At 38.7% G+C, this 28,000-nt stretch overlaps 1 protein-coding gene across 2 annotated transcripts in view; it reads left to right on the plus strand.

Moving 5' to 3' along the window:
• Positions 1 to 28,000, plus strand: part of BRAF (B-Raf proto-oncogene, serine/threonine kinase) — a 76,054-nt gene that overhangs the window by 14,496 nt on the left and 33,558 nt on the right. For both annotated transcript variants that reach the window (XM_066549758.1, XM_066549757.1), the window contains exons 2-5: positions 1,461 to 1,562; positions 12,643 to 12,906; positions 26,823 to 26,926; positions 27,631 to 27,733. In XM_066549758.1, the coding sequence (XP_066405855.1) occupies positions 1,461 to 1,562; positions 12,643 to 12,906; positions 26,823 to 26,926; positions 27,631 to 27,733 (573 nt within the window). The remainder of the gene's footprint in view (positions 1 to 1,460; positions 1,563 to 12,642; positions 12,907 to 26,822; positions 26,927 to 27,630; positions 27,734 to 28,000) is intronic.

The following is a 28,000-nucleotide window of genomic DNA, read 5'->3' on the forward strand; positions in this document are numbered from 1 at the left end:
TGGCAGTCCTAGGTTCACTGATAAATGACTGCAAGTTGACTCCCACCATTGCCTCAAGGGAATTTACATACAGAATACTTGAGTAGCACATTCTTTGGTATCCCCCCACTCTCACTCTTTGTAGTTTGGTTTGCTTGTTCCTGAGGAAACTATTTTTGCTCAACTGCAGCTTCTTGATGAAGTCTTTGTTCTGGTATCTGTTCCAAAAATTGGGCTAGAAGTGAATCAATCATTAGTTTACTTCAGGAAATTGCTGGCAGATAACTGATATCCAGAAATAGAATGGGTAAATAAGGTGATGTGCAAAGTGCAAGTTCATTATTTTAGAGTTTGTTTGTTTGTGAGCTTCTCAATTTACATATTAAAACTTGTTTTGATCCATCTTGGATTGCATCTTATTATTGGTGCCTACTTTAGAATATGAAATTATTTGCATGGGGTTTTTTTTGCAGAGGCAGGTTGTCACAATTTGTACATTGAGACCTGATCTTGAGACTATGTATTACATATTACAATCCATTAATTAGAAAAGAGATAGACTGGAAAAGGTAACAGGAATCTTTTAACTGTCTTTAGAAGAAGCACTCTGGGGATGCTTTTTAGAGCATCCTGCCTCTAAAAACTTGGTTGAATAATTTTTTTCTGATAAGTAGTCAGAATAACAGTATGTATGAAGGAGCAATTCTCCTCTCTTCCTCCCTCATCCTGTGCTATAAATTTCTGATTTTGCTTGGACTTGCTTCTTACATCAGTGTAGCATTATTTAAAGGCTCGTTTTTGTGCTTTGCTGCCAATTTAGGTATAAATTCAGATTCATGATACTGTTCACCTGTAGGTAGTGTCCAAGTCCTAAAGTGAACTCTTTCCAGTTGTGAAGAATGAGTAGCAACATGAGTGGTTTCACAGTACAATGCTGTAGGTCATCTCTGTGCACAGGAGGTAAATGTCTTTTTCAGGTCATGTCCAAGGTCTGTAGCTTGCAGGGTAGACTGAATATGGATGTTGAGACATAGAAAATGCTATTTAAAATCAAGAGATCCTATTGCCATGTGAATAGAACTCTAGGTATGGCATTGTGAGTATTGTTAACACACATAGGTAAGGTTTAATAGAAAAACTCCTTCACTGAATTTTGTAATACTCTGGAAATTGGTTTGCAAAGTCTTGCAAGGAAAATATGTAACGTGATTGATTAACAAGAAAAACAAACCAAAAACAAACTTCTTAGAAGTTGTTAGTTGAATGGGTCCTGAATTTTAAGACCAAATGTAAGTTTTCTGTGTATTTCAGAAGTAAACTATTACTGACCCTGGATGAACAGGATAGCCTTTTGTACTCGTTTATTGATAATTAAAATTTTTATTATGGACTTCTCTTACTAAATATTGAGAGATTCTTGTTTTGTTCTAGAACAGATTCTCTAGGCTTCCTTTAGTGAATAAAAATATTTTCTGTTCTAGGTATGGAACATCAAACAGATGATTAAATTGACACAAGAACATATAGAAGCACTGCTAGACAAATTTGGAGGAGAGCATAACCCACCCTCAATATATTTAGAGGTAAGTTTACATTCAAACAAATGTGGTTATAGATTAGGTGTGTTATCTTATGTGAAGTATCTGAGGTTAAAACTGAGAATACCTATTTTAAAAGGGTATATTCTCCTTGTGCATTACAAACTGAGCTCTCTTCTAAGAGATAGAAAGGAACTGTATGGAATTCCTGGGACTTCAATAGGGGAAGATCAGTGGCATGCTGTAATAATAATGTTGGTGCAATAGAAATGTCAAGCCTCTTCGTAGGGGGCAGGGGAGAGAAGATTGTGTTTATAATTAAGAAATTCATGCTGTGTTAAAGCCAATATATACACATGAAAACATTTTGTAAGACTAACTTTGCCTTTAAAGCAGTTGACTTCCCTTTTTTGTCATTGAAAAATGGTCATGTATAATCCAAAAAATTGCATTAGTAGAAGGGGACTTCTTACAGAAATAGATAAAATCGTGGGGTGGAGTAAAATTTTAAAGCCATTTTGAATTTTTAAGCTAACTACAAATTCATTGTCTGTATTTTTTCATCACTCCAGATTCATAGAGTTGCATTGACACAAGACCATTTAGAGCTTAAAGAGCTGCATGCAAAAGTTACCTCTATTAGGAATTGAAGGGGCATCATGTGCTTCAAACTTGTCCTTTTTGTGCTTCCCTCAAGTATTGAAATAACTAGAGGTCAACCAGATTTCTTTTCTAGTCCTTTTATTTGCAATTGCTGCCTAAAGGTATTGGATAATTAAAAATAAAGATCTCATTATTTGAGGTACTTCTAGCTTTTATCTTAATATGTCAGAGCAGGGCACTAGGTTGATTATACAAATGTTGACATTATGTCCTGAACAGTTAAGGTCAAATGAGGCCCTTGGTAGTTGCTTTACTTATTGCTAATGTGAAATGGGAGCATTGAATCAGTGCTATCAGTGTTTTATCCGCCCTGCTACATTTAAGCACACCTCTGTTTTCACAAGGACTGGTTCATTCCTTATGTTTGGATTTGTTATTGCCACATGCAAGTGGGTTTTGTTAGATTGTGTATCAAACTGAAAAAATAATGAACTTAGTCCATGCATATGCATCTGTAAGTCTGGATTTAAAGTAGGGAAGTTGTTAGTTCAGCTATTTGTCACTTGCTTTTATTGAAACTAAAACCAAGATACATTACTGGAAGCTCTGTGTTTGTGTTGTAGGTCATTGATAGGGAAAAGAGCATTTGCAGTCATAAATAGGTACTAGGAAATTATTATGACAGCATGAAGAGTAAGTCTGAAATAGCTGGTGACCACAAGTCGTGCATCTGAAAGCAGATTTGCAAGCTGAATGGATCCCGGTGCCACTGAGCTGAAGCTCCAGCTCTGGCTCATCAGCGTGGCGGGGCAGCTCTGTGAGGCAGAGCAGGGTGTTGCTCTGCTGCAGTGAGCTCCACTGGATCATGAGCATGTCTTGGGACAGGTAGTGCTGGTACTGACTAGGGAGCCACAAGCCATTGGGTGGAAGGTGAAAGGGCTGACATTGTGCTTTTGCAGTTGTTATCCCATAGGACAGTCCTGTGGGAAGAGCCCACCATGGCTGACATGAAAAGCTTGTTCTGCTATGCAGTTGCCCAGCTTCCTTTGTTCAGGTACTTGCAGTACTGGCAGTGACTAAGCCTAACAGTCACTAACCTGTAAGGAAAATACCCTCGTTTTGTTGGATTACTTTACCATCCAGGTAGTAGTTTAAACCTGATCATGATGAAGTCAGTGAGCTGCAAAGCTGTGGTTAAGATTAGGGAAGGGAAAGAGTTGCAGCCGTGAGCCAAGAACTAGAAGATGGGATGAGAGAGGAAAAGAACTTTTTATTTGAATGGTCACTAGCATAGATTAGATCATCCTCAGATGCATTTATCAAGGTGAACAGAATTAAATGCTGCAAACCTGTAATTTGTTTAGTGTGTAGACTTCCTGTGGTAGAACTAAAGTGTGAAAGGAAAAAAAAGAAGAAATCTGTTGCTGAATGCCAGATACAGATAGAAGCAAGTTTACTCTCTACCTTTGACTGTTAATTTCAGTCCAGCAGCAGTTGTCTAGTGTGTCCTTTCTGTGCATTTCCCACCTTTTGGCTTGGTCAAGACAGGGCTTGCTTTCTGTTCTGAGCATTTACTTGGCAGAAATTTATCTGAATCTAAGCTGTCCCTGCTAGAGCTCATGTTTTGACTTCTGTATTCCATCACTTGTCAGAGAAAGGGCCAGAAAAACTCTGGTTGCAGTACAGAAGAACAAAGCTATATGTAAAAAGTTTTCAATGTATTGTGATAAAGTGTGAAAGAACATGTTTGCCTCTAGCAAAGGCAGAACTAAGGAAACATAGTGGTTTTAATACAAATAAAAAGATGTCTGTCTGATGTGTTAGGAATAGCAAACTTCTCATGTACAGAGTTAATGTGTAATACTGGGTCTGGGGCTCAAGTTCTGTCATCAGAACTTGAGGGTGTCATCACTGACTTCTGTGGAGGGCTCCTCTTTCCCCTTCAGCTCTTACCTGTAGTCTGTGGGTAGGTCTGGATGTGGTCTGTGTAGTCTCACCACAACCCTCGTGTGGGAAGGTAGTGGAACTTAGGTTCCATCCATCATCTTCTGATCTTTCTATTTTTGTTGCTTTGCCAAAGACTCATTTCTGGCTGTAATATAGTCCTGCTTTTACCCAGAATCTGTAAGAATAATTTTGCTAGTGTGTTTCTTGAACTGCATCACCCTTCCCTTTGTTGCCTTAGATTCATAGAATGGGTTGGGTTGGAAAGGATCTTTAAAGGTCGTTCAGTTTAACCCCACCTGCAACAAGCAGGGGCATCTTCAACTAGATCAGGTTGCTCAGAGCTCCATCCAACCTGGCCTTGAATGTTTCCAGGGATGGGGCATCCACCACCTCTCTGGCAAGCTGTGCCAATGTTTTACCACCCTCATCATAAAAGTTTTCTTTCTTGCATCTAGTCTGGATCTACCCTCTTTTAGTTTAAAACCATCAGCCCTTGTCCTGTAACATCAGACCCTACTAAAAAGTCTGTCCCCATCTTTCTGATAGATCACTTGAAATATCAAAAGGCCCTTTAACTATTACAGGCTGAACAACCTCAGCCCTCTCATCGTCTTTGTCACCTTCTTTTGTACCCTATCCAACATGTCAATGTCCTCCTCTTACATTGGGAGCCCAGAGCTGGGTGCAGCACTCCAGTGGGGTGTCACAAGAGGGGCACAATCACCTCCCTTGACCTGCTGGCCACGCTGCTTTTGATGCAGCCCAAGATATGGTTGGCTTTTTGGGCAGTGAGTGCCAGCTCACGTCCAACTTTCCATCCACCAGTACCTGTTCTGCAGGGTTGCTCTCAATCCCTTCATCCCTCAGCCTGTGTTGATTAAAATTCTTCTCCTCCTCTGACCTCTTTGCATCTTCCATAGAATGTGAGTGACTCTTAAGGACTCCTTAAGAGAGTAGATTGTGTCTCTTGATCATCTCTTGAGATTTGCAAGCATGTTGTCTTCTTTTAGCAAAAGTCTGAATTAGCCAAAACTAAATGCTAGGTAAGCATCTGCAAATGAACACTTTTGCTTACACCCATATTGCCTTTCACTAGATGTAAACATCTAGTTTTATTGTAATGCTTCCTGCAAAAGTATGGCTATTTTTATTCTTCTGACAAGTTTGACAGCTATCCATCCATCTTCCAGTGTGTAGATTTTCAGTATCACAGATTGTTTGGTTCTTTTGTACTCCTGTCTGGCTTAACATCTTTAATTTACTACAATTCTCACTACCTGCTCGTGTGCACAGAACTTGCAGCACCCTGTACACTGGCTCCTGGCCTGTGTTGGATCTGCCTCTGAAGACCTGTCAAATGAACTCGTGGTTGAACCTGGTGAAAGCATTGCCTTTTCAGTTAAAAGTGGAAGGAGAGGTTGTGGAGAGAGCAGAAGCTCGTGAGAAAAGTGAAGAATTCAGCAAGAAAATAAATCTGAAAATTGAGCATGCAAAGGTTATAATAAAATTATTTGTGCATTGAATATAAAACATACATCTCATTTAAAAATAAAAAGGAATTTATGCCTTAGCTACTGTTGCTCAAGAAATAGAAGCTTTTGTTTCTGTGTTCATCTGAGAGTCAAGACAAAATTTTCACCCTTCTCAGATTTAATTTTTTTCCCAAATTCAGGAGAGGGTGTCAATGCATTTTACGTCAAAAGAACTTTAAAACTGACAGCTGTTGTTGCAGCCATCATTTCAGGTTTCATCAACTGACTGCAAAAGAGGAATGCTTTTCTTGAAATACTGAAAATGATTGACTAGTGCTGTGTTGAATTCAGCATATATTTAATTATTCCTGCAAGAAGGGATACTCAAATTTAGGGGTATCTCCCTGCCTTGATCCATTACTCCTCAGTGATGGCCTTATGAAGGTCAGTGTGCAGCAGAGGGAGTAGAGTAGAGCATGGAAGCCTGGGTGGAAAATAGTGTGAAGCTGGAGGGCAGCAAGTTGCTTGCCCTGGTCCTCCCTGAGCAGGAAAATTAGGGCTCAGGAGGGAGACCAAAGCTGCAGAGAGAGTTCTGAGTATGTCTCTAAGGTACAAGGGGAGGAAACAAAATGTACAAAAGAAAGAAAAGAACATTTGTCATTAATCACACAATTTTCTTCTAATCATTATAATTAGTAATAGCTTTGGGAATCTTGTCAATGTTCTCTAATGTGATGGTAAGAAAAGCTTTTCTGTTTGTTCTGTCTGGAAGAAAGAATAAACCTAGTAAGCAATGACTGTATTAAAATCCAAAAATGGCTTGTAGCCAAATTTCCTTCTTATATAATCTTGGCTTTTAACTTTTCCTATTTGCTGTATGTGTCATCAGCTCAAACAGACCCCTGAAAACCACTGTTAAACCACAGAATGGTTTGGGTTGGAAGCGACCCTAAAGATCATCAGGTTCCAACGCCCCCTGCCATGGGCTGGGCACCTTTCAGTAGACCAACTTGCTCAAAGCCCCATCTAGCCTGACCTAACAGGGGTGGGGTGTCCTCAGTTTCTCTGGGCAACCTGTTCCATGCAATAGAACAATTCCTCACAATTTCTTTCTAATATCTAATCTAGACACACCTTCTTTCAATTTAAAGCCATTCCCTCTTGTTCTGTCACTACATGCCCATGTAAAAAGCCCCCCTCCAGTTTTCCTGTAGGGCCCCTTTAGGTGCTGTAAGGTCTCCCTGGAGCCTTCTCCAAGCTGAAGAACCCCAACTCTCTCACCCTGTCTTTGTAGGAGAGGTGCTCCAAATATTTGAAATAACTGCTTGACTCAGTAGGTATAGAAATACTAATTGTATTTTTATTTTCTCCTGGAAAAGAGGCTGCAAGAGCTTCTCAGTAGGTTTTACCACACTTTTTGGAAGCACTCTGTATCTCAGTAGCTGAAAACATCAATGATTTTTGTCTTCCCACATAATTTCTTACTGCGTTATATCAGTCCTTGAAGTGCTGTTTCCCAAAATACATAGTTTGTGACTCACCATGGAAAAACCCTTTTCCTAAGGGTTTGTCTAAGCATTGTAAATATTGGAAATATTTACTGCAAAGAAGGCTGCCATTATGATACTAGGACAACCTAGGATTCACTTAGCAAAACTGGTTAAAATATGCAGTTGTGTATTCTTTAGGACATGCATAAAAATTTATATTTCTTTTGTCTCTACCAACAAAGTACTGCTGAAAAGGATAAGCTGAATTAGGGAGAGTAAAGATCTGTATATTGGTAACAAGCTGAATTAGGGAGAGTAAAGGTCTGTATATTGGTAACAAGCTGAATTAGGGAGAGTAAAGGTCTGTATATTGGTAACAACTGCTGTGTACAAAATGGAATGGGTTGCACAGACCCAGGCTGGCCAAAAGCATTCACCTCAAACTTAGAAGGGAGAGATCATGCTTAAATGACTTAATCAGATTTGTTAGCCTTTGTAGACTCTTAGTGACTGTTCAGGGAGGCCTTACCTACTTAAACTTCCCAACTCTTGTGTGTCCTTTTTGCCCCATAGTCATGTGTATAGTATTACCTACCTTACTTACCTGTTAGAACTGAAACACTATTGGCCCATTTGTGTGTGAATTATTGTCTGGGATGGGGTTGCATTCTGGACCTGTTGGTTACTTCAGTTAACAGTCCAAGACTGAGCTGCCAGGTCTGTTGGGATTGGTTTTGGTTTGATTTTTTGAATTTGGACTCCACACACCATGAAGCAGCATGCAAATGTGTAGAATTACAGTGGTATCAAAATAAGTTTTAGAATTCAGTCAGCTTTCTAATACTGTCTTGAAGGAATCATTCTCTTTCTTACTCCTACTCTTGGAAGCAATTTAAAATGAGAATCGTGGGGGTAGAGGTATGTTTGCCCCCAGCTACTGTGATTTTTTTTTTTCTTGCCTTTCTCTTTGCCTGAATGTGTTTTATTCAGAGGCATTGCTGCTCTCAGTTTTGAGAGTTTGGCTATTGAATGTCAGGAGAGTATTTAATTTCTTATTCCTGTATAAATGAAGAATCTATGCAGGAGGTCAAATTAGTTAATTAAAGAAGATTACCTCTTTGCTGATCTGAAGTATGCTTATTGCAACAGCATGCAGATACAGTCTAAAATAGATCTTGGTGATGAATCTCAGATTGTTCCAGACTGTGGGATTCCAGGAAAACGCTAACGCTGCATATAGACACTGGGAAACCTGGTGGCCCTCTGGGGAATTTCAGATTGGTTTTTACCAGCCTCCTAACAGATGCTGTTCAAATATGTTGGACCAAATCTGGAGTGTCTAAAGTTAGACTAAGTACAGATTTAGGAGTCTTACTAAATGAAGAAATCGTGACGTATGTTACTGTCTATCTTCAGCTCCCATTTAACTTAGTGGGATTTGCATTTGATCAACAGCCTAAAAGGTCAGACATCTTTTAAATAGAAACACAATCTCAGTTTCAAAAACCAGGAACCTGTAGTCTAGGCTTTTGAGTCTTGCAAAATGTGGATATTATCTAAAGTTGATTGAGGAAGAGAGAGGGCATGGCAAAAACAGTTACCTGCTTGAGTTTAGACTGGTGTTCTACCCAGATGTAGTAGGGGGTAGAGAGATGGAGAAATCACATCTTGCTACTTGGGTTTCTCACAGATTAATTTTTAAAAAAAAAAATTTAACTTGTTGCTTTTTATTTCCTTAGATCATTTCACTAGAATGTATAGCCTAGTCATGGCCCAAGAAAACAAATTTCAGATATAATATAAATGATATGTAAGAAAAGAAATGGATATTTTTGAGAAAATCCTTTGTCCTCATCAACAGAACTCTTTTGGCACATTTGCATAACATCTGTCTAATTCTGTTGAATTCTGAGGTCAGTTTTTATTTTGTCAGTAGGTTGCAACATTTAAGAAGTAACTTTAAGGCTGCTGATCCTGAGTATATACAACAGGTAAAACTGCAGAATATATACAGCAGAATAAGACAGCAGTTGTATTTTGGCATGTGTGCACATTGAATATAAACATGCCATCTTGTAATGCTTTAGTTGGACTTTGCAGCTTATCAGGCCTTGATGCATTTTACTTAGTGGAAGTCTCAGGGGTGTTCTCACACATATGAGACTATTATATGATGTGCAAATATACTGATATGCAATATAACTAAAACTTACTTTTTGTTCTCTTTTTGGTAGCCATAGGATTATGTGTAGATAGACAAATTATGCAGATTTTAATCTAATGTTTGACTTTTCAAATACATGCTTTGTGAAATGAAACTTTGTAAATTCACACTAAGTTGGGAGCAATCTGAGCTGTCAGTGATCCATGCTCACAATACCAGCAGCAAACTGCACACTGGGCTGCAGCAGCAAATGAAGAGGCACCCATCCACTCATTAATTGTGTGGCTGCTTTGAGGTGAGGTGATGTTCAGCACGAGGAAGAGAAGCTTCAGGAGGAATCTGCAGGCCCTTTCAGCATAAAGAGAGACTCAGACTCTTCCCAGACCTGCAGAGCAAACGGGGAAGGGGCAATGTCACAGATAGTGAGCATCCAGTTCATTTCATGAGAGACAATTCTTCATTGTGAGCGTGGGCTTTGAGCTCTGGAGCTGGCTGCCCATGGGTTGTGGGCTCTCCATCTTTCAAGACTTGCAAAGCCTACTTTGGCAAGGCCCTGAGCAACCTCATTGAACTTGAAAATTATTTCTGTGTTAAATGTGTGTTAGGATGAGATGACTTCTGCAGATATTTTCTCACCCTTTTTTTCTCTTCTCATTCTGCATCAAGCAAGATTTAAGTTTTGTGTAGAACATTACTCACTTCTTAATGGGAATATGTAAACTGATTGGACTGCAGCCTAGATTTCTTAAACTCTTCCTTCTGAAATGCCTTTAGAATCCTTGATTTAATGATTTGTTTGAATATTAATCTTAATATTTTTCATGTTATTGATTCTTACAGTACAGACCTTATTTTAATCTTCTTAGTTTGTTTTTGAAAGCCACAGTCAGAAATCAACCTCCTAGTTGACCCAGTGAGCCTTGATGGGCTTGAAGGTTTGTGTAGCTGTTGATGTTTGTCTGCTTAAGTGGCTGTGCTGCTGCAGGTCAGTTTAGATAGGCCAAATCTGCAACTTGATCTTTCTTTTAGCTAGAAATACTTGCCATAGGTCAGCTTTGCTGATGTCACTATCTTTGAATTTAACTCTATAGAATAATTCTGTCTGGACTTGGTGCTGTTGTCTTTGTAAGGTCTGTTGGTGCTAATCATCAGAGGAAACTTTGTTTCCCCAAAGTACTTAACCTTTGTGAAATGAAAATTTATTGGAGATATTCTGTTTCTGCTGCATGTACTGTAGCTCCTTTTGTATAAGATGATTTTTTTTTAAGAGAAAAATGTTTTAAAGTCTAGCAATGCATTTCTAGTTCCTTTATGTTTTACTGTGGGATCTTCTGCTATGACACCGAATAACTGTATGGTACTTGAGAGCTTTTGTTCTCAGAAAAAATACAGAGCTTTTTGCAGAAATCAGTGGTGTAGAACCCAAAGCCAGCTGCAGCTCCCAGCCTTCCATACTCATTGTTTATTCTCTTAAGATAAATCATTTGACTTTGGTTTGCATTAGTGACAGATTAAGCTGCCAATGTAAACATTGTAGGATTGAGTATTTTGAAAGTTGTGTGTAATTTTGTGATGGAACTAAACCCACGAGCGTCCGGAAGCAATGTAATGTTGCGTGTGTTGGAATAATATTTTGCAATGTTCATGAGAAAGGGAAGTAAGTATTTAGAACAGTATTGGTGAAATGGTAACAGTTTATGTTTCCTAATTTTTGTTTACTGAAAATAATTCTTGACACATGGAGCTTTTACTCAAGTTTCCATGCAAAGTTGATCGTGGAAGTAGGAGAGACACATGTGTTACTGTACAGCCAAAAAATGCCATTATTTATAGTTGGGTAATCTTTCCATTTACTTTTGACAATACAATTGGGTTAAAGTGAAAATGTTTTGGATTTAAGTCTCAGAGTTTGGGGTCTATTAGTAAAATGCTAGATATCTTCAGTTTTTAAAATAAATAATAACTAATTCTCAGTTTCTTGCAACTATCCTATGTTTATGAGAAGTGGAACCCATAAAATTTAGAATTTGCAACTGTGATGTTCACGTCCATCCTGGGAGGATGCTAAGCTTTCTTAAAAAGGGAGGGATGAACCACTGTTTGCACAGCAAGAGCAGTTTGGATTAGATGAGCCTGCACATTTAACCTGGAGAAATAAATTCCCAATAAAATGTAGGACTTGTGGCTGCACTACTAAAAGTTGGTTCTTTTTTCCCTTTATTTATCTTTTTTCACATGTAGATAGATGCTGCAGACCATTTGATCAGTTCAGTTCTCCTGTAACTTTCATTAGCAACAGTCATAAACAAAAAAGTAGGAAAGCAAGTAAAATAAGTAATTTAAAAAAAGCAGAACCAGAAGGTATTTTTCTTTTGTATAAATATACTGGAAAATATCACTGAAGAATTTATGCATCTTGGTATGGATCTTGCTCTTGCTATAGAGGAAAGTAGAAAATTCCATTCCCTACTGCTTACATGTTAGGTTTGGAACATCTTTGTTTATTCTTTTCTGTAAAGGTCTAAACAAGGTTTAAATATGTCAGTTAACATTGACATGCTTCTGTAGTATGAAAAACACGCTGCTTAACTCGTTCAGGTTTTTTTATATTGATATACTTTAGAAATGGTTCTAGTATTTGATATCAATCAAAATTTTCTTGTTGCAAAGTTGTGCATAACAAACTTTAAAGAAAAATATATACTGATTATATATTTGTTTTATAGATCTTGGCAATAATGTTTAACTTGACTACATTTAATAAAGTCTTAATGGGCAAATTTAATATTATTGGTGTTTTTGTTTGCTTAAGAAACTTGATCTGTATAAGCGGGTTTTGTGTGAACATGCCGAAAAGATGTTAAAAAACTTTCAAAGGATCACTTACATGTTTATGGATGGCTTTGAAAAGGGCAAAATGTGTTGTGTTCTAATAGAAAAACATTTTTTGTACTATTTGATATGAAAGGATAGTGCCAGAGGTGAAGGATAGTGAACAGTGAGGAGTCAGATATGGATGATAAAAAGCAGGTTTGAGCTTTCTCTTAATTATTGCATTAGAAGTATTTAACTGTCATTCCAACAGAATGATAAATTTATCTGGAGCGCAGTAATTCAGCATTGCAGCTGACAATATTGGTTAAAGACTTCTGTCTTTTTTTAAGTGGTTGTGAATTAGAATCTTCAGTGCAGGTGCTTTGAAACAGTAACTTAGCATTTCTTCGATCCTTTTCTTCATTTAATTTATTTAAACATTACTTGTTGGTTTAGAAGGTTTAACACGATGTTCTTCATTGTATCCTGAAAAATTTGACCAGACCAGTTTGTTCATATTCTTGGGAAATTTGTGTTAGTTGAGGAAGTGTTTTGTTTCACATTTGTTCCGAATTTAGATTTCTGGTTTTGTCTGAGGCTGCTACATGATTAAAACAGCTGCTGTTCCTTCACAGGCCTATGAAGAGTACACCAGCAAGCTTGATGCTCTACAGCAGAGAGAACAGCAGTTACTGGAATCCATGGGGAATGGAACTGATTTCTCTGTCTCCAGTTCAGCTTCAACAGACACAGTTGCATCATCTTCCTCCTCTAGCCTCTCTGTAGCACCTTCATCCCTTTCAGTTTATCAAAACCCTGCTGATATGTCACGGAATAACCCTAAGTCTCCACAGAAGCCCATTGTTAGAGTCTTCCTGCCCAACAAGCAAAGGACTGTGGTGAGTCAGTTTCTATTCACATACTTGTAACCTCAGTATTTCCTGTATCTCTCCCTCTATGTAAAAGTTAATTTAAGAGATGAAATATACCTGGGTGGAGGTCAGAAGTGTCATGATCACAGTGCTCTGCTGCACTCAGTTGTTTTGATCTGTTGAATGTTTTTGAAAGGATTAACTCAAAAAAGTCCATTATAGCAATAATATAGAATACAGAACTTAAAAGAAGTTTTGTAACTATGAAGCTACCTCAAATTTTTTCTCAAATCAGTTTTATTGGATAAATAGTATTTTACCATTTTACAATAGTTAGAAAGGGACAATAAGCTCTATTTCTTGTCTTATACAAAACTATTGATTAGTTTTACAGGGCAAGATGGAGGAAGTATTTTCTATGTTATCAGAGTTGCTAGAAGCATTGAATGCTTTAGAGCAAGAACCAGCCTCTTGCAGCTTAGGAGGGCTATGCAGAATTGCTTGAGGTTTTTGTTTGTTTTTTTTTCCTCCCCACTCACCGTGGTGAGCGTTTGTGTGGACACCATGATGATACTTTCAGGTCTTGTGTAGAGAGCTGATTAGAGGAGGGACACACCTGCAGTTAGAGGGCTTGAGAAGTGTTGCCCACAAACTGCTTGAAACCTGGTGTTTATCAGTTTTGACAATGTTACAGTGACTCCTCCTGTCATGGCGGAGTAACTCACTTTTTGCTGCTAGAGAAGGGATTTTTTTGTATCCCTTAAGAGCTGAAGAGCCTTGATATGTCCTTTAGAACAATGGACTGCAAACTGTGATATATGAAATTATTGACAAGCCATAGTCTAGGCTTTGTTTTGCAAGGTAGTACATAATCCAAATTTAGTAGGGGAGCAGTGTTTCCAGAAAAGGTGGGAAACGAATGGACAAGAATTGTCCATGTCAAACCAGGACATTTTGTAGCAGTCAGTCTGGTGTCAGCTATCTCTGGATTGTTACTGTCTGTTGAATTTGAGTTGCTGGTAAAAAGAAGACATCAACTGAGTAGTTCTGGGTGTTGGACATGTCCTCACCCTTTCCCTACCACTTTCCTTTCATCCTTCCTCCACCTCACTGAGCAAAAGACTTGTAGTGGGAACATTGGACAGCAGTTGTTTTCACCTGACTTTTTTTTTTTAATATTGCTTAATTGTTCAGGATTGCTGAAAATGGAAAATAATATTTGGGATTTGACTTAAGAGAGTGGGAGTTTAATGTAGCCTGTGACCACTGTGCAGAATGTACAGTGTAAAGCCAATTGATTCTGTTGTCTGCCTGTTGAGGCAAGTCTAAGCACGCAGTACTACCCACAGAGTGAGATCTGGAGAGAAGGTCCTGGATTTTGGAGGGACTCTGGTTTCTTCATGTGTTCTGTCCCACCCTGTCTGGCTATTTGCAGCCCCTGTCATGGGGCTCATAAGTTGGTTTTGTTTCTTTCCTGTAAAGGACCACAGCATATCAATTCCTTCACTGTTCTGTGCATTACCTGTTTTGTCTCTCCTATGTGTTCTCCTGTCCTCTAACCCACATAGCGTAATTGTACTCTTATTCTTTCCCCCTTAGCAGCCATACTCTTGTTCTGCTTCCTTGTCTCTCCGTTTTTACCTCCTCCTCAATCTTGTTTTATTTTTCACAGCACTAGATGCTCTTTCTGGGCTATGGCAGGCAAACATGGTTTAACTTGGGTGTAGTCAGGGATAGGCTCTTGCTTCTGTCCCCAGCTTTCTAGTGGAGGATTAACACTATTTGCCTTACAGGTCCAGCTCTGCAGCTAGTTTCCAGCTTGCTTTGGTTCTTTTTAGTTCAGTTTTACACAGCTTGGATCAAGTTGTGCTACTAAGCTGAACTTTGTTTTCTTATTTTCTTTTTGTATACTCATAAAGTATTTCTGGTTTAGAGCTGAGAAATGGTGCTTATAAGAGCTCATGAGTGTGGGGGTTATTGGCCTTGGAGCTGAAGTTCATTTCTCTGAAACTTGAACCAGTGATCATTTTAGTGAGAAAGTCAGGAATTTCTTGTATGGTGACTCTTAATGTAATTCCTTTGTTTTCAGTATTTATTGATCCTACATGTAGTCTGTTGGAAACTAAGGAAATCCCAGGAGCAATGACAATCCAGAAGGACCTGCAGCAGCTTACTGAATCCTAGGGTGCATCAAGCCCAGCACCACTAATTAGTTGGGAGAGGTGATTCTCCTCCTCTACTCAAGCGTGGCCTCACCTTGAGAACTATGTGCAGTTTCAGGTGCCACAGTATAAGATTCTGTGATCCACAGTGCAGCTTTAATAGCCAGCAGTCAGATGATGGGTTACTAACCTAAAAAAGCATCCAGCGTTTTTCACTGAACACTGAGAGTGCTTTCTTCATCTCTCAGTGGATTGAGAAGTGTTGCACACATTTGTCTTCTTTCATAACCTTTGGCTTTTAAAGCAGACTGGTTGTGTCTCACTTGTGCCCATTAACTGAGCCCTTTGCTGATGTAGCTGGGATGTTAGTTCAGGATGCTCAACTATACAGGGTGGCTTGTGATGGGTTGGAGCAGGAAGGAGCTTCCTTGTGAAAATATGTGGTACCTGCCATTAGAGCCTTCTCCTTGCCCTAGTTCCAATTTCATATGGCTGTTAGAACAAGGCTGGTGTGTTCTACAGTCAGGCAGGTGGCTGGGAGAGATACTGTTAAAGTTCCAGTGTTGCAGCAATCTCCTCTCCACCTCAACCTAAATTGCTTTCAATTAATATCTACTTCTGAAAGAAAATCTTGCTAATATCACAACAATAATCTCAGTCTCTATTTCCAATTCACTTCAGGAGGGGAGAAATGTTGTCAGATCCCAAGGAGTCTATTTTTGTCTGGGAATACCATGACATTTCTTAAACTGACTTAAAGTGACTGGAATTGAGTTGGTAATGGAGACCCAACCTCGTTATTTTTTCTTTGATCACTCTGAAGCAGTCCCAAGTATTACAACAGCCTTCTGCTATTTGTTTAGAGCTGCTAAAAATGCAGGAAATGGGGGGGAGTTGCTTGCATATCTTACATTTTTGACTAGCAACTGCCTTGTTAGTTGAGAGTTCTCTATGTGTTATTGTTTGTGTAGGATCAAGCAAATACATCTGTTGGAGCTGACTCCAGTTCAAAATATAATTTAAGGAAACTGGTGGAGTACAAAGAAATGAGACCGTGGTGTTCAGAGTAAGTGATTGTGGTGCTGAGGTAGTGTAGCTGAGGGGAAGTTTCTTTGTGTGTGTCAGGATAAGGCAGAGGTTAGACAAACCTTTTCCCAAGGTGTGAAGGTGCTTGTCTGAAAGCCTGACAGGTCTGTGTCAGAGCCTGCTGCTGCTGATCATTTGAAGTCAGTGTTTTATTCAGCTGGCTACAGGACAGGGTTCAAAAGAAACTTTTTTTTGAAAGCAAAACCAAATAGTTGGCTTGGTTAAACTGGAGGGGAATCAATGAATAAGTAGTGTCAGAAATAAAAGATTGTTTTCCTTGTCCTGGTCCTGGAAAGGGATGAAGAGAAGTTTCTTTCTGTGAACAACCTCCTAGAAGAAACAACAGATTGTTTTTCCTTCTCTGTGCTGGGGTAATTTTATCCCCTATAATGCAGAGAGAGAAACATGTGTACTTCTTTCCTTATTGGCTTTGTTCAGCTGGCAAGTCACACATCCTTTGGAGAGGCATTCCACACAAATGTCACTCAGATAAGTCTGTGCGGGTGGGTTTGTTCATTTTGTTCTAGGCCAGAGAGAAGGATGCTGAAGTCATAAAAATAGAAGATGGTGTAAGTCTACCTGAGATGAAAAATTGTTTTGTAGAACAAGTTGATGAGGCTTATCCAAGCAGTGGCAAAATTTTGGGAAATACTGGGTTCAAGCTTGTTTGGGTTAGGAATCTAAATGTCTGTGGTGTGCATAGTAACCAATCTGCTAATTAAGGGAGAGCTTTTGGAGGTGGAAGGAAAGTATAAAAACTCTGATCTCCTGCTGGTTGCCAGAAGTCTGAGAGATATTGTTATATGCTAAAACTTGGTTTTGGTGGAAGAGAGGTAGTCTTGAATGGAAGTAGATGATATTTACTGGTGAGATTTCTGAGGGAATGCATGGAGCCGACAGGGAACACAGCCTTGGGCATTCTTAGTTGTGATGTGGATTAGGATTTTTTTTCCAAATTATATGATTGAATGTGCATGCAGAGGAAGAAAAGAGACATAAGACAGTGCTCATGCAAATGAACAGAAGTAGACACATACCTGGTTGTTGAGATGGGACAGTAATTCAAGCAGAATGGTGCTTATCAACTGATGCAGAGGTACAGGACAAATAGGATAACTTCTGGTTTATGTAAGAGGAAGAAGACATTGAAAAAGTTTTAAATTAACTGAAGGAGTTTGGGCAATTAGCTAAAAAGCTTTCTAAGAGTATAAAGAATACAGGAATATGGTATTTGCATGTAGGAAAAGATTTCAGCATTTTGTGGGATTGCTTTGAGTTGTGTGATTTTTTATTTTTTTCCCCTAATTTTTTTTCTTTGAGGGTTGAGGGAATGATTTTTGAGGACGTGGGTACAGAATCTTTTGTGCATCAATTTTAACTGGTAGGTTTGGAATAAGGAAAAAACCTCCATTTCCAATTGCAAGAACAGTTCCTATTTTTGCTCTGTGAAAGCTGACAAAATAGTTAAAATTATTTAGAGATTTCACCAGTTAGATTGTTTGCTCACTGTAGACCTTAAGGCACTAGCAAGAATTTTTAGACAGTTCTCCCATGGCCCATCAGGTTTCCTCTCAGGCTGGTTTCCTCTGTTGGAGGAAAGCTTTCTGAAACATGTAATGGAGTAAACATTTTGTGGACATATCTGGAGTATCTCTCTGTCACAATGAAAGAGCACAAGACTAGGTCAGGCATGTATGATATTTTCCATGGGTTGTCTTCCAAATTTGAGCTATTTGTCACTCAGGAATTTTATGAGTTTAAGTCTTTTCTGTTTGGAAGCCCTTTGTTCAGCCTACATTAAATGTATGCTATGAGTACCAGAAATTTGTGTCTTGTGGTTAGAATTCCTTGGGCATGGTTATGTGGAGTGTGAGTAATCATGTTCTATGTTGGTCTTTAAATCTGCCACATGCTACTTTATTCTAAGTGAAATAAGGGCTTCTGAGAAAAGCCATTTAACACAAGACCTGGTATAAAAACAAGTAGCTAAAACTGGTTATGACTCTGCAGAGGAGCAATATTAGGATGTTTTTGATGTTGTAGCGAAGTCCTGGTAAAAGAAAAAAATGAGAGAATTCTAGGAAAGAAGGGATTGCAGTAAGAGGGCTTCTAACTCAAGTACTTTATGAACAAGATCATATAATTGAGGAATAGCAGCCCTGAATGATTTTGATTACCCAGGAAATCCCTTCTGGACAAGTACCTAGAGTGGGGGGAAAAACAGTCTGAAAGCAAATGAACTCTCCTGAATGATTCTCCTGAATGATAATATGGGGCATGGAAAGTTACAGGAAAACAGTGTTTAAGTGTGAGGAGTGATGGGCATTTGAAAGGCATCAGGTGGTGATAGGTCTTGTGCTTCATCTCTGTGCTCTGTTGCTGCTTCTGCGCATTACCAGCTTCCAAAGGAAATGTTCCCCTCATGTCTTCTGGCCTTCTTGGTGGAGTGAGGGTGGTAAGGAGTCTCCACTGCTCTCCCCAGTTGTGTTTACAAGGGATCCTCTCCCAGCTCCAGTGCCATCTCTGTCAACGTGAGCAAGGAGTGGTTGGTCAGTTTGAATTCTATGTCTGTCTATAGGGGGAACAAAAAAACCCAGATGTTGTACATGCTTTGGCAAAGCTTGGTGGCCTCCAAATATTTCAGTTGTCTGCAGATTCTTGATAGGATCAAATCATTGTGTATTATCACCCATCACAAGGCCAAAAAATTTCCATGGTAGCTTCTAAACCAAAAGTAATACTTCAGGTCACAAAATAAGTTACCTTTTTTTCTATGTTAAGCTATAGTATATTGTGTGGGTTTTGGTTGTTCTTTGTTTTGCTTTATTCTGAAGTTTAAGAGTAAGTAGAGGTGCTTTGTGTAAAAACTCAGCATAAATCTGGGCCAGTAAAGCTTTTTCACTTGGTTTTGTGTTGGTATGCTTTGTATGCTTCTCACAGTTAAACATCTGTTGGAAAGTTCATGGAAGTTCTCAAAATGTGAATGTGAGACTGAGTTTTTAAAAGTGACAATTTGTATGTTTAAGAGTTAAAGGAGCTAAACAGGACTGAGAATGCTGTGCATGGGGCCAGTTCTTAAGTGTCTCACTCTTGTCACACCTTGGTTTATTAGTACATCTGCCTTTTAATTAGGCAAGCAATCATGTGATCTTCTCTGCAGTCATGAAGACTAGAAGAATATGCTATTTTTATTCTATGTAAATTCTTAGCATAAATTAATTCATCATGCATGCACAACTGGGATCCTTCAAATATTCTGTTTTTAAATCTGGTACTTGATTCATTTTTTTTGAGTTCAGATTTGCATCTTGCTTTCTGTTGTTTATGCTGTGAGTTTGTGCCTCGAGCTTTCTGAGTAGTAAGCACTGGATTTCTGTAGGCATTTGAGCTGCCCTACCAGTTTCACCTGTCAAGTATAAGGAAAATTCAGAGAAGGGATGTTTAGGCAGCTGAATAAACCAGTTTCTTGCTTTTAATTGCACACCTGGTCTGACATGATTAGGTTTTACTAATCAAAAATACAATTAAAACCTCCCATGTTGTATCAAACATGCAGCAGAAATTGAGTTTATTTTTAGCCTATGCCAATGGTTGGTTGCTGAATGTATCTGAATACTTTGGAATTTTATGCATCTTATTAACAGTCTGGGGATATGAAGTAAATGGTAGTTTACTTTCAAGTAAACTTCACTTGATACTTCTCAATCACTAGGATAATTTATTCTGTCGCTTATTAAATTGTCTTTTCTCTTTCCTCAAGAGTTTCTTTCTTTTGTCCTTCCAATTCTTTTCTCCCTTCCCACTGAGGAGGGAGTGAGCAACCAGCTGGGTGGTGCTTAGCTGAGCTGCCTGCCAGGGATAACTCAACACCAACTACCCTCAAATGCTGGATGAATTCAAAGGCATATGTGTTGAAAAGAGAATAATTAATCTACTACAGTTTTATTGACACACTGTCTTAGATTGCAAAGTGAAACAATATTGAAAACTTGCCATTAGAAAACTGATGACTTGTCATCTGGAATGCCATGTGCAACATTGATTGTTGGTTTTTACTCAAGTAAGGAGTGTTTAGTAGTTCCTTATGAGATGGAAAATCTGGCTGTAGAAAGTAATGAATGCTAGAAAAAAAATACTGTTTGGAGCATGCTTCCTGTACCTCATAATGTACTAGGCAGCCACTCAGTGAAATGGAATGCAAGTCACAAATCTGAAAATGATCATAATAAATATTTTAATTCCATGTCTAGTAAGTCATACTTAAATTCATGCTTCTTGTGTTTTCTAAGCAAACTAGCCAAGGGGAGTTTCAGTATTTGTAGAGAATGTGTATACTACCTGAAGATGGAAGTATCCATTTGGTTTTAGGATCAGTTGCAGCTTAGAGAAGGATGTGAATTTTGGCCCTTTTGCTATAGTTTCTTGCCCCCACGCTGCTTTTAAAGCACTTGGAGTGTGATCAGCTGAGACAGGACTCTACAAAAGTTAACTCTATAACAAAGATTTATTTAAACTGTTTGGTACCTTAAATTTCTAATGCGTGTGGGTTTTGGTTTGGAGAACAGCCAGCTGACTTTTTTTTCTCTTGAACAGAAACCACAAGGTCCTGGGGTTTTATGCCCATATAGTGGCTACAGATATTTTCTAGATGAGCATTTCTCACAAGTCTGAAGTCTAAGGCCATATTTTCCAAACTTTATTTTACTAATAGGTCATTGTCAGCCTTCACAGTTTCTGCCACTGGTACTCACCCTAGTGAAAATTTGAAGATGATCTGCTCTCTACTGTCCCCTTTAAAATGACTAATGCTCTTCTGAACACAGTTTGGAACTGTCTCTCAAAAGTTTGAAAAATTATATGTGGAGGCCATTCATTAGGCACAATAGGTTTCATCCAGTGGGGTTGAGTGATGTTGTATTCTTGAGAAAATATTTCTGCACTGACATAAATCAATCTGTTGTGTTCTACATTTAATTGCATTGGAGGTGCCAAGGGTTGCTGGTAACCCATGTCTTTGCAAGTTAAATGGAATGCATCTGATTGAATGGTAACAGCTTTGTAGAACAGGTAAATTCTGATCAATTTCCCTTGGAAACAAGATTTAATGCAATGAAACTGCCTCTCATTTGTCTCACTAATATGCTTCATTAAGAATGTATTTTCTTGCTGCTTTCTCCTGGAAGCTGGACAGAGCTTCATGTCCTGATATCCAGAGGAGCTGTTTCTGAAAGCTGTGTTCTTTTCTAGAGGATGTGATGTTCAGTGCCATCTTATGTCCTTTTTGCCACAAACGAGGGTAATTATATCTGTTAGTGCTCTAAGAAGTAGCTGACTGATTTGGTGAAATATTTCTCCTCCATAAGTAAGATGAGAAATTAAATGTGGATCTCATGTTTGGATTTTACCAGAAAACTTTGAATGTTAGAAGGCCAAACTAATTACTTGGCAAAAGTATAGTTTAGCCTAGTTTTCTCCCAACACATTGAATTCTGTGAGCATGTGGCTGAAATGTTTTAGTCCTGGGTATCAGCTACGGAGGGGAAAAAAGTGTGATCTTTCAGGGTGTATGTGTTGTGGTAAGCAAATAAATACTTTGAAGTGATATTTCAAATCCATTCTACTTGGCATATTTCCACTGTTGTAGCCAGTAGTCTGCTTGATTGTTTGGAATTGCTCTGAAGCTGTAAGCTATGTTACACATACCTTACATACTGTACATGTGTTACACTTGGCCAGAGTGAGCTGAATGACACTGTTAGGCTGAGGGAAAAATAAAGCCAGCTAGCTAGTTTTGAGAAGTATAATACTGGATATTCAGGGCTGACCTGCCTTTCCACTTTCAGAGAATACCTTGGCATTGCTTTTTTGGAGTGATTCTCAGTGTCTTTATTGCTCTAAAACATTGGAAACTACAGTGGTGTAAGGAAGCATTTTTAGCTTACTGAGACTATGCCAGTTTCTAGTCTGATGCTAGAAAAGTGATGTAAGAGTTATTTAGGGACATAGCCCTGAATTTCTTACTGAATCGGGAATGACCTGATTTACAGAAATAAGTTATTTATTATGCATGGCTTAAATACTTGTGGCTGCAGTACTAAATATATATATCAATAATGTTGTTACAAATACTTACTGTCCCTAGAAATAGTTCAGGTGAGTAAAGGAAATGAGGGCATTAAGAGCTACAGTTCTGTTTAATCTGTCGAGATAGTAAGACTGCTTTGAGAATATCTGCAATCTGGAATAATTTTCAATTTTTTTCCTTGGGGCTTAACATTTGCAAACTGAAGCATGTGTTTTGGTGTTTCCCTGAATTGCTACTTACACCATTTAGGATGCTCAAGTAAATTATCTTCTCTGGTATATTATTAATCTACACACTGAACACACCTTGCAGTCTGTGTTGGCGGCTTCTGTACTCTTCCTTAGTGTTATATAGCCCACACTTTCATACTCCTCACTTTTGAAAGTTGCTTGCTTAATCAACTTAGTAATTGCTATAAAAACCTAAGCCTCTTCTGATCTACAAATCTTACATATATAAGTAACCTGAAAAGAAAGCCCTTAACAATCACAATTTAGGAGTACATCCCGCAGCTTAGTAACATGAGTTTCTAGGTGGTAGCCATTGTGAAACACTTGGATTCTCTTAGTTATGAAAGAGAGGGATCAAGAGATAATGGATCAGTGCAAACAAAATGGATTTTAAGTAATATTAAACGTTCTATGTTTCAATAAAATGCCAGCTTTGTTCAGTGTATTGGGTTGCAGGCATTGGAGTGCTGTGTATTTTGGAGTAGATGAGAAATTTTCTCCTGGGGAACTGATTTTGTTAAAAAATGCTGATGTGATTCAGTTAAAGTGCTCTGTGGGAATCCTGGCAGAACTCTAGATGGAATTGATAAACCCTCCTTGGTGCCTTCCTGCCGAGCTGGAGCTGCTGGCTCCTGGCAGGCACTCGGGGGCTGCACCATGCAGGGCTCCTGCCCCTGCTCCCCTCCCAGCCTGGAGGGCCACACACCCTCCCTCTGCCTGGGGGTGAGAAAGAAGCTGTTCCAAAACTCCTGCTTTGGCGTCAGCAGGAGTCTGTTAGTCAGGATAAAAGAACTGGTGTTGGGTTTTGTTTTTCTAAGGACTGAGTTGGTCTCCAAATCACTTTGTTGGAACCAGCTTTTTCTTTAACTTTGCCTTAATTTGGGGGTGAAAAGAAGCTGGGGACAAAAAGAGGTTTCAGAGGGAATGCTTTGCAGGGTGAGATTTCTGCTTTACAGCAGGTGCTAGTAGGGACTAAAGGAGGGGGCTGAAGGGCTACATGCACAGATGGTGATAGACCATGCTGTACCAGTCTGGGAAAATGATTAATCAATACTACAGGGACTTATTCTACCATTAAGTTCTTTTAATTTGGCCTTATGTTTCTCTGCTCGGGAGTTCTGTAAGAGAATGTTCTAAATGTGATGCTGGTTCAGGATCATGATGTTTTTTGAGAGTAATAAAAGCAGTTCTTTGGGTTTTAGCTGGATCCTGATGCAAATGGCAGTGAAGAGAACAAATGTTCTACCCATGTTTCTAATTGCAAGTTGCATAAATATGGCTTGGATTTTAATGAAGGGGACTTGGGATAATAATACTGAGGAATAGCAAATGATTAGTGAGCAGGATGGTTAATGCACATTTTTCATAGTCCTATTGCACTTTTGTTGCTGTAAGTTACCTTCATTCTGATACTTCCCAAATTTTGAGAGTTTGTATTTCCAACTTTATTGGTCTCTTAAAAGAAACCCTGTAACTTCATAAATCTTGTTGTTGACAAAATTAAAAGGAAAATAATTACACTAGTGTAATTAATTAAAAGCTTTGGAACTTTGAGGTTCCTGATGCATTTCTTTGCTTCATGAGTTACTGGAGGATGTCGTCATCATTTATGGAGGATCAGTGCTGGAGGAAGAAAATGTTTTCCACTGACTGCAAGACTGCTTATCTCTTCTTTAATGTTAGTAATCTACCTACTGCTTGACTTTTCCTCCTTATCCTGTTCCGCTCCCTCACACAGGTCAAGATTTTACTAACCTGGTTTCTTTTAATACTTAACTCTGTTGGAGTTTTCTGCCTAAGCTAGAACCTATTCCTACTTTGTGCTAGGTTCTGTTGCTGCTCCTAGGCACCTCCTTCCCCCTGATGGTCCTTGTCCAAAAGAAGCCACCTTATCCTCCCAATCACAGCTTGAAAGCTTCCTGTTCAGGATGTACTTACAGTACTTCCCCAGGTGTTGGCAGACAGTTCTCCCTGCAAGGTGGTTCATCATGTCATTTTTTCCTGCCCTCAGCCTCAGCTCTTCAGTCTGTCCTCTCTCTCTCTTGCTTGTTTGATTCCCACCAACCTGCTGATCACATTCCCTCTCCCAGCATACACGCTTTCCCTGCATGTTCAGTTCTTGAAGTTTGTCCTGACCCTCTCCTCCCATTTCTCCTTCATGCCCAGCCTCTTTCCTGGCTCTTTTCATTCCCCTTTTTGTCCCCATCATCTGCCTGCCACCTTTGCAGTATTTCAGTTTCTTCTGCCACTGTGGATATCATTGTGAAGTGACTGAGGTTGCTGGAAAGGTAGACCTGAATTGTCTGTGGGGACTCAACCTCAATCCAGCAGGAGCTTAGAGGGGAAATAGCCTTGAGCCAAAGAACAGTTGCTTCCTCCATCAAAATGATCACATCTAATGTCTGGGGGGAGGTTGGAGCACACCTGAAATCCTCAGAGACTTCAGTCAGATTCCTAAAAATATTTACTCACTATTTGTAAATATATATGTTGGAGGCATAGAACAGGACACTGAGGGGACAGACAGGTTCTTTTAGGGGTCTTTGGCAGTATGATGATGGCACTAAATCATAGGGACAATTAAAGAGTTATTTTCTTAACAAGACATTTTGATTAGCATAGCACAGAATTTATTATTAGAATGGCACATGAGTTCTACAAGCAGAACCAATGTTGTGCAATTTATAAATAACATAATACAGAATTTATAATACAACTTCACTTATAATTTCTAATCACCTTTGCAGGTCAAGACAAATCTTTAATAGATGCTTTGCTGTATCAATACAACAATCATAATTTAGACTCAACATTTGTATAAAAGAATATGAGTCATACTCTCCATCCTTGGAGAAAGGAGAGGAGTTCCTTTCTAAGGAGTTACTTGGAGTAATAAAAAGATGTATTAAAAAAGAATATAATGTGTAAACCAAAGTCACCTAAGGCTGAATATCAAGATTGTAAAGTAGTGTGCTATAGGGTATTTTTTTCAAGGAATTCAGAAAAATAATCTTTTTTAAAATGTTTGTGTTGACCAGATGAAATGCATAAATATCCTGTAAAGAGACCCTCTCATGTTAATGGGAAAATGATGGTGAAGCAAAATATTCTCTTTATTTGTGTCTTCTGAAAGTGCATATGTTTGAGTTCTAGAAATGCAGTATATAGTGTAACCTCAAATGGTGTTCACACAGCTACTTGAAACAGGCTGCTACTTTGCACTGTCATGCTTAAGTAGGACATAGAGCCCCTAAATACCCATGGAAATTTAAACACAGGGAACAAAAACTAGGCTCCCATCCAAAGCCAGTTGAAGCTGATTAAAAGACTGCTTTTGGCTACTGAGTGCTCTGACTTAAGCCACTTGCAAGCTAGATTTGAGTTTCAGGTGTTCAGACAGACTTGTCAGGTTTGTTAAGTTTGTAGGTTTTCTGATTTGTGTCCAAGGTACTGTCTTTGATTATAGGAGATATCCCAGTGTGTACAATGCCTGACTTACTTATTTTCACTACTGAGTTCTAAAAATAGTTAGTACATAATATTCAATACCTTAACTACACTTAATCATCAGATCATGTATTCTTCTTTTTTATGGCTTGTCAGTATACACTGTTAAATCACAGGTGTACCTAGAGATGATCTACTTACTTGTATAAGATATGCCTACAATTAGAAGTGAGGAATATACCTTTACATAGTGTGGAGTTCTTGATTTGGCTAGTTTTAATATGCACCTCCATTCTTCCCATCCTGTTAGTTATCTAAACTTTTCAAGCCAGGAAACAGAAAAGAGCAATATATTTTCATGTAAGATATATCTATAGAGTTACAAATATAGGTTAAAGTGAGAGGTGATGGTCTGCCTGACGCAGATGACTGTTTTGTTTCACTTGTTTGCATGCTTATCTTCTGTTTTAGAAATAGAAAATAAAATATTTACATTTTATCGTAATGTTTTTTTGAGTGCAGTCCAAGTTAGTTCCTTCACTTAATTTCACTTGGCATGTTTCCCCACTTATGTTCAGGCCAGCCTGTAAAATTAAAGCTGTATGTATTTATTAGCTATCTGTGTGCTGTGCTTCCAATTTCTTCTAGTTGAGAAAGTTGGAAATTCACTTTTGGAGTTGAGTGAAGATTCTGTTCCAAATGTTAATAGATGTGTAGAGCTTGTTGGCTCCTCTAGCTGAGCCTTTTTCCTCATATACTAATCAGCAATTAAATTTTTCTTGATACAAAAAACGTTTTGGAAAACTCTGACCTACAATTCTGTAAAGCATCCTGAAGAGTGGGGTTTAGCACTTGAGGGTCAAATGTTTGCATCAGTTTTGGGGGATAAATTGGAAGTTATTTTAACTAATTTCTTTTGTATTTGACTTCTAGGTTCCAGCAAGATGTGGAGTGACAGTCCGAGACAGCCTAAAAAAAGCTCTGATGATGAGAGGTCTTATTCCAGAATGCTGTGCTGTTTACAGAATACAAGATGGGTATGGTTTGTGTGGGATGCTTTTTTTGCTCTTAGAATCAATTATTGGAGCTACCCAGGATGGCCAGTTCTATCCAGAAGTTGTTTACAAAGTTCAGAATTTTATGATACTTTTCACTAAACAATTTGCACGTCACAAGCATGTTGAAAAGAATGTCTAACTCCTAGGAAAAGGCTCAGGCATAATATTCAGTAATATGAAATTTTGGCAAAACACTCATTGAATCCAACTCATGCTAACCAAACAAGTATTAAATAGGCTGTGTTAACTTCGTGGTTTTATTTCATTTGGCTATAATACATTCTTAACTAAAGACAGAGTTCCCTTGGGAGGAAAAAAAAGAATTTTCAGCCCTAACAATTTGTATATTCGTGTGCACAGTTAGCTATCTCTGTGGAACTCTTACACAACAGGTACCTTGACAAACATTTTATTTTATCAAAAAGCCATCTGCCATGTGGGAAACAAGGAATTGGTCACTACTGGAGCTGGTTGAAAAAGTGCATTTCCTTCCTGCAGTTTGTCCAGGGAAGGTGTGCTTTGTTTGCTATGTACTGAGCCTAAGGTCTTGTTCTAAAGTTTCCTGCAATTAGACTGCGTAGCAACCTCCCACAGTGTAACTTTTTAGCTGATCTCACAACTTTGGCAAGAGACATGCAAGGGCTTGTGTGCTGATGCTAATGAGAGGCTTATTTTCACTTTAGAGAGAAGAAGCCAATTGGCTGGGACACAGATATTTCCTGGCTCACAGGAGAGGAGTTGCATGTGGAAGTTTTGGAGAATGTGCCACTCACGACACACAATTTCGTATGTACTGGGTCTTGTGAGATGCTGAGTGGGGTTACATCAACTTCATACTTTCAAATTCAAATTATCAACTTGGAATATTTTGCATCTGTGGGATGTGGTGGGAGTTGCAAAAGAAGTTTTTAATCACAGTAGCTTAAGTGAATTCGATAGAATTGTATTTGAAATAAGTGATGCTAGAGTACTTGATCACCCTTAAAACTTTCGCGTTTTGTTGGAATACACCCTCTAAAATCTATAAATGTAAGGGGTTTATATCAGTACTGC

Source organism: Molothrus aeneus, chromosome 5 (genome assembly GCF_037042795.1).
Source record: "Molothrus aeneus isolate 106 chromosome 5, BPBGC_Maene_1.0, whole genome shotgun sequence".
Lineage (NCBI taxonomy): Eukaryota > Metazoa > Chordata > Aves > Passeriformes > Icteridae > Molothrus > Molothrus aeneus.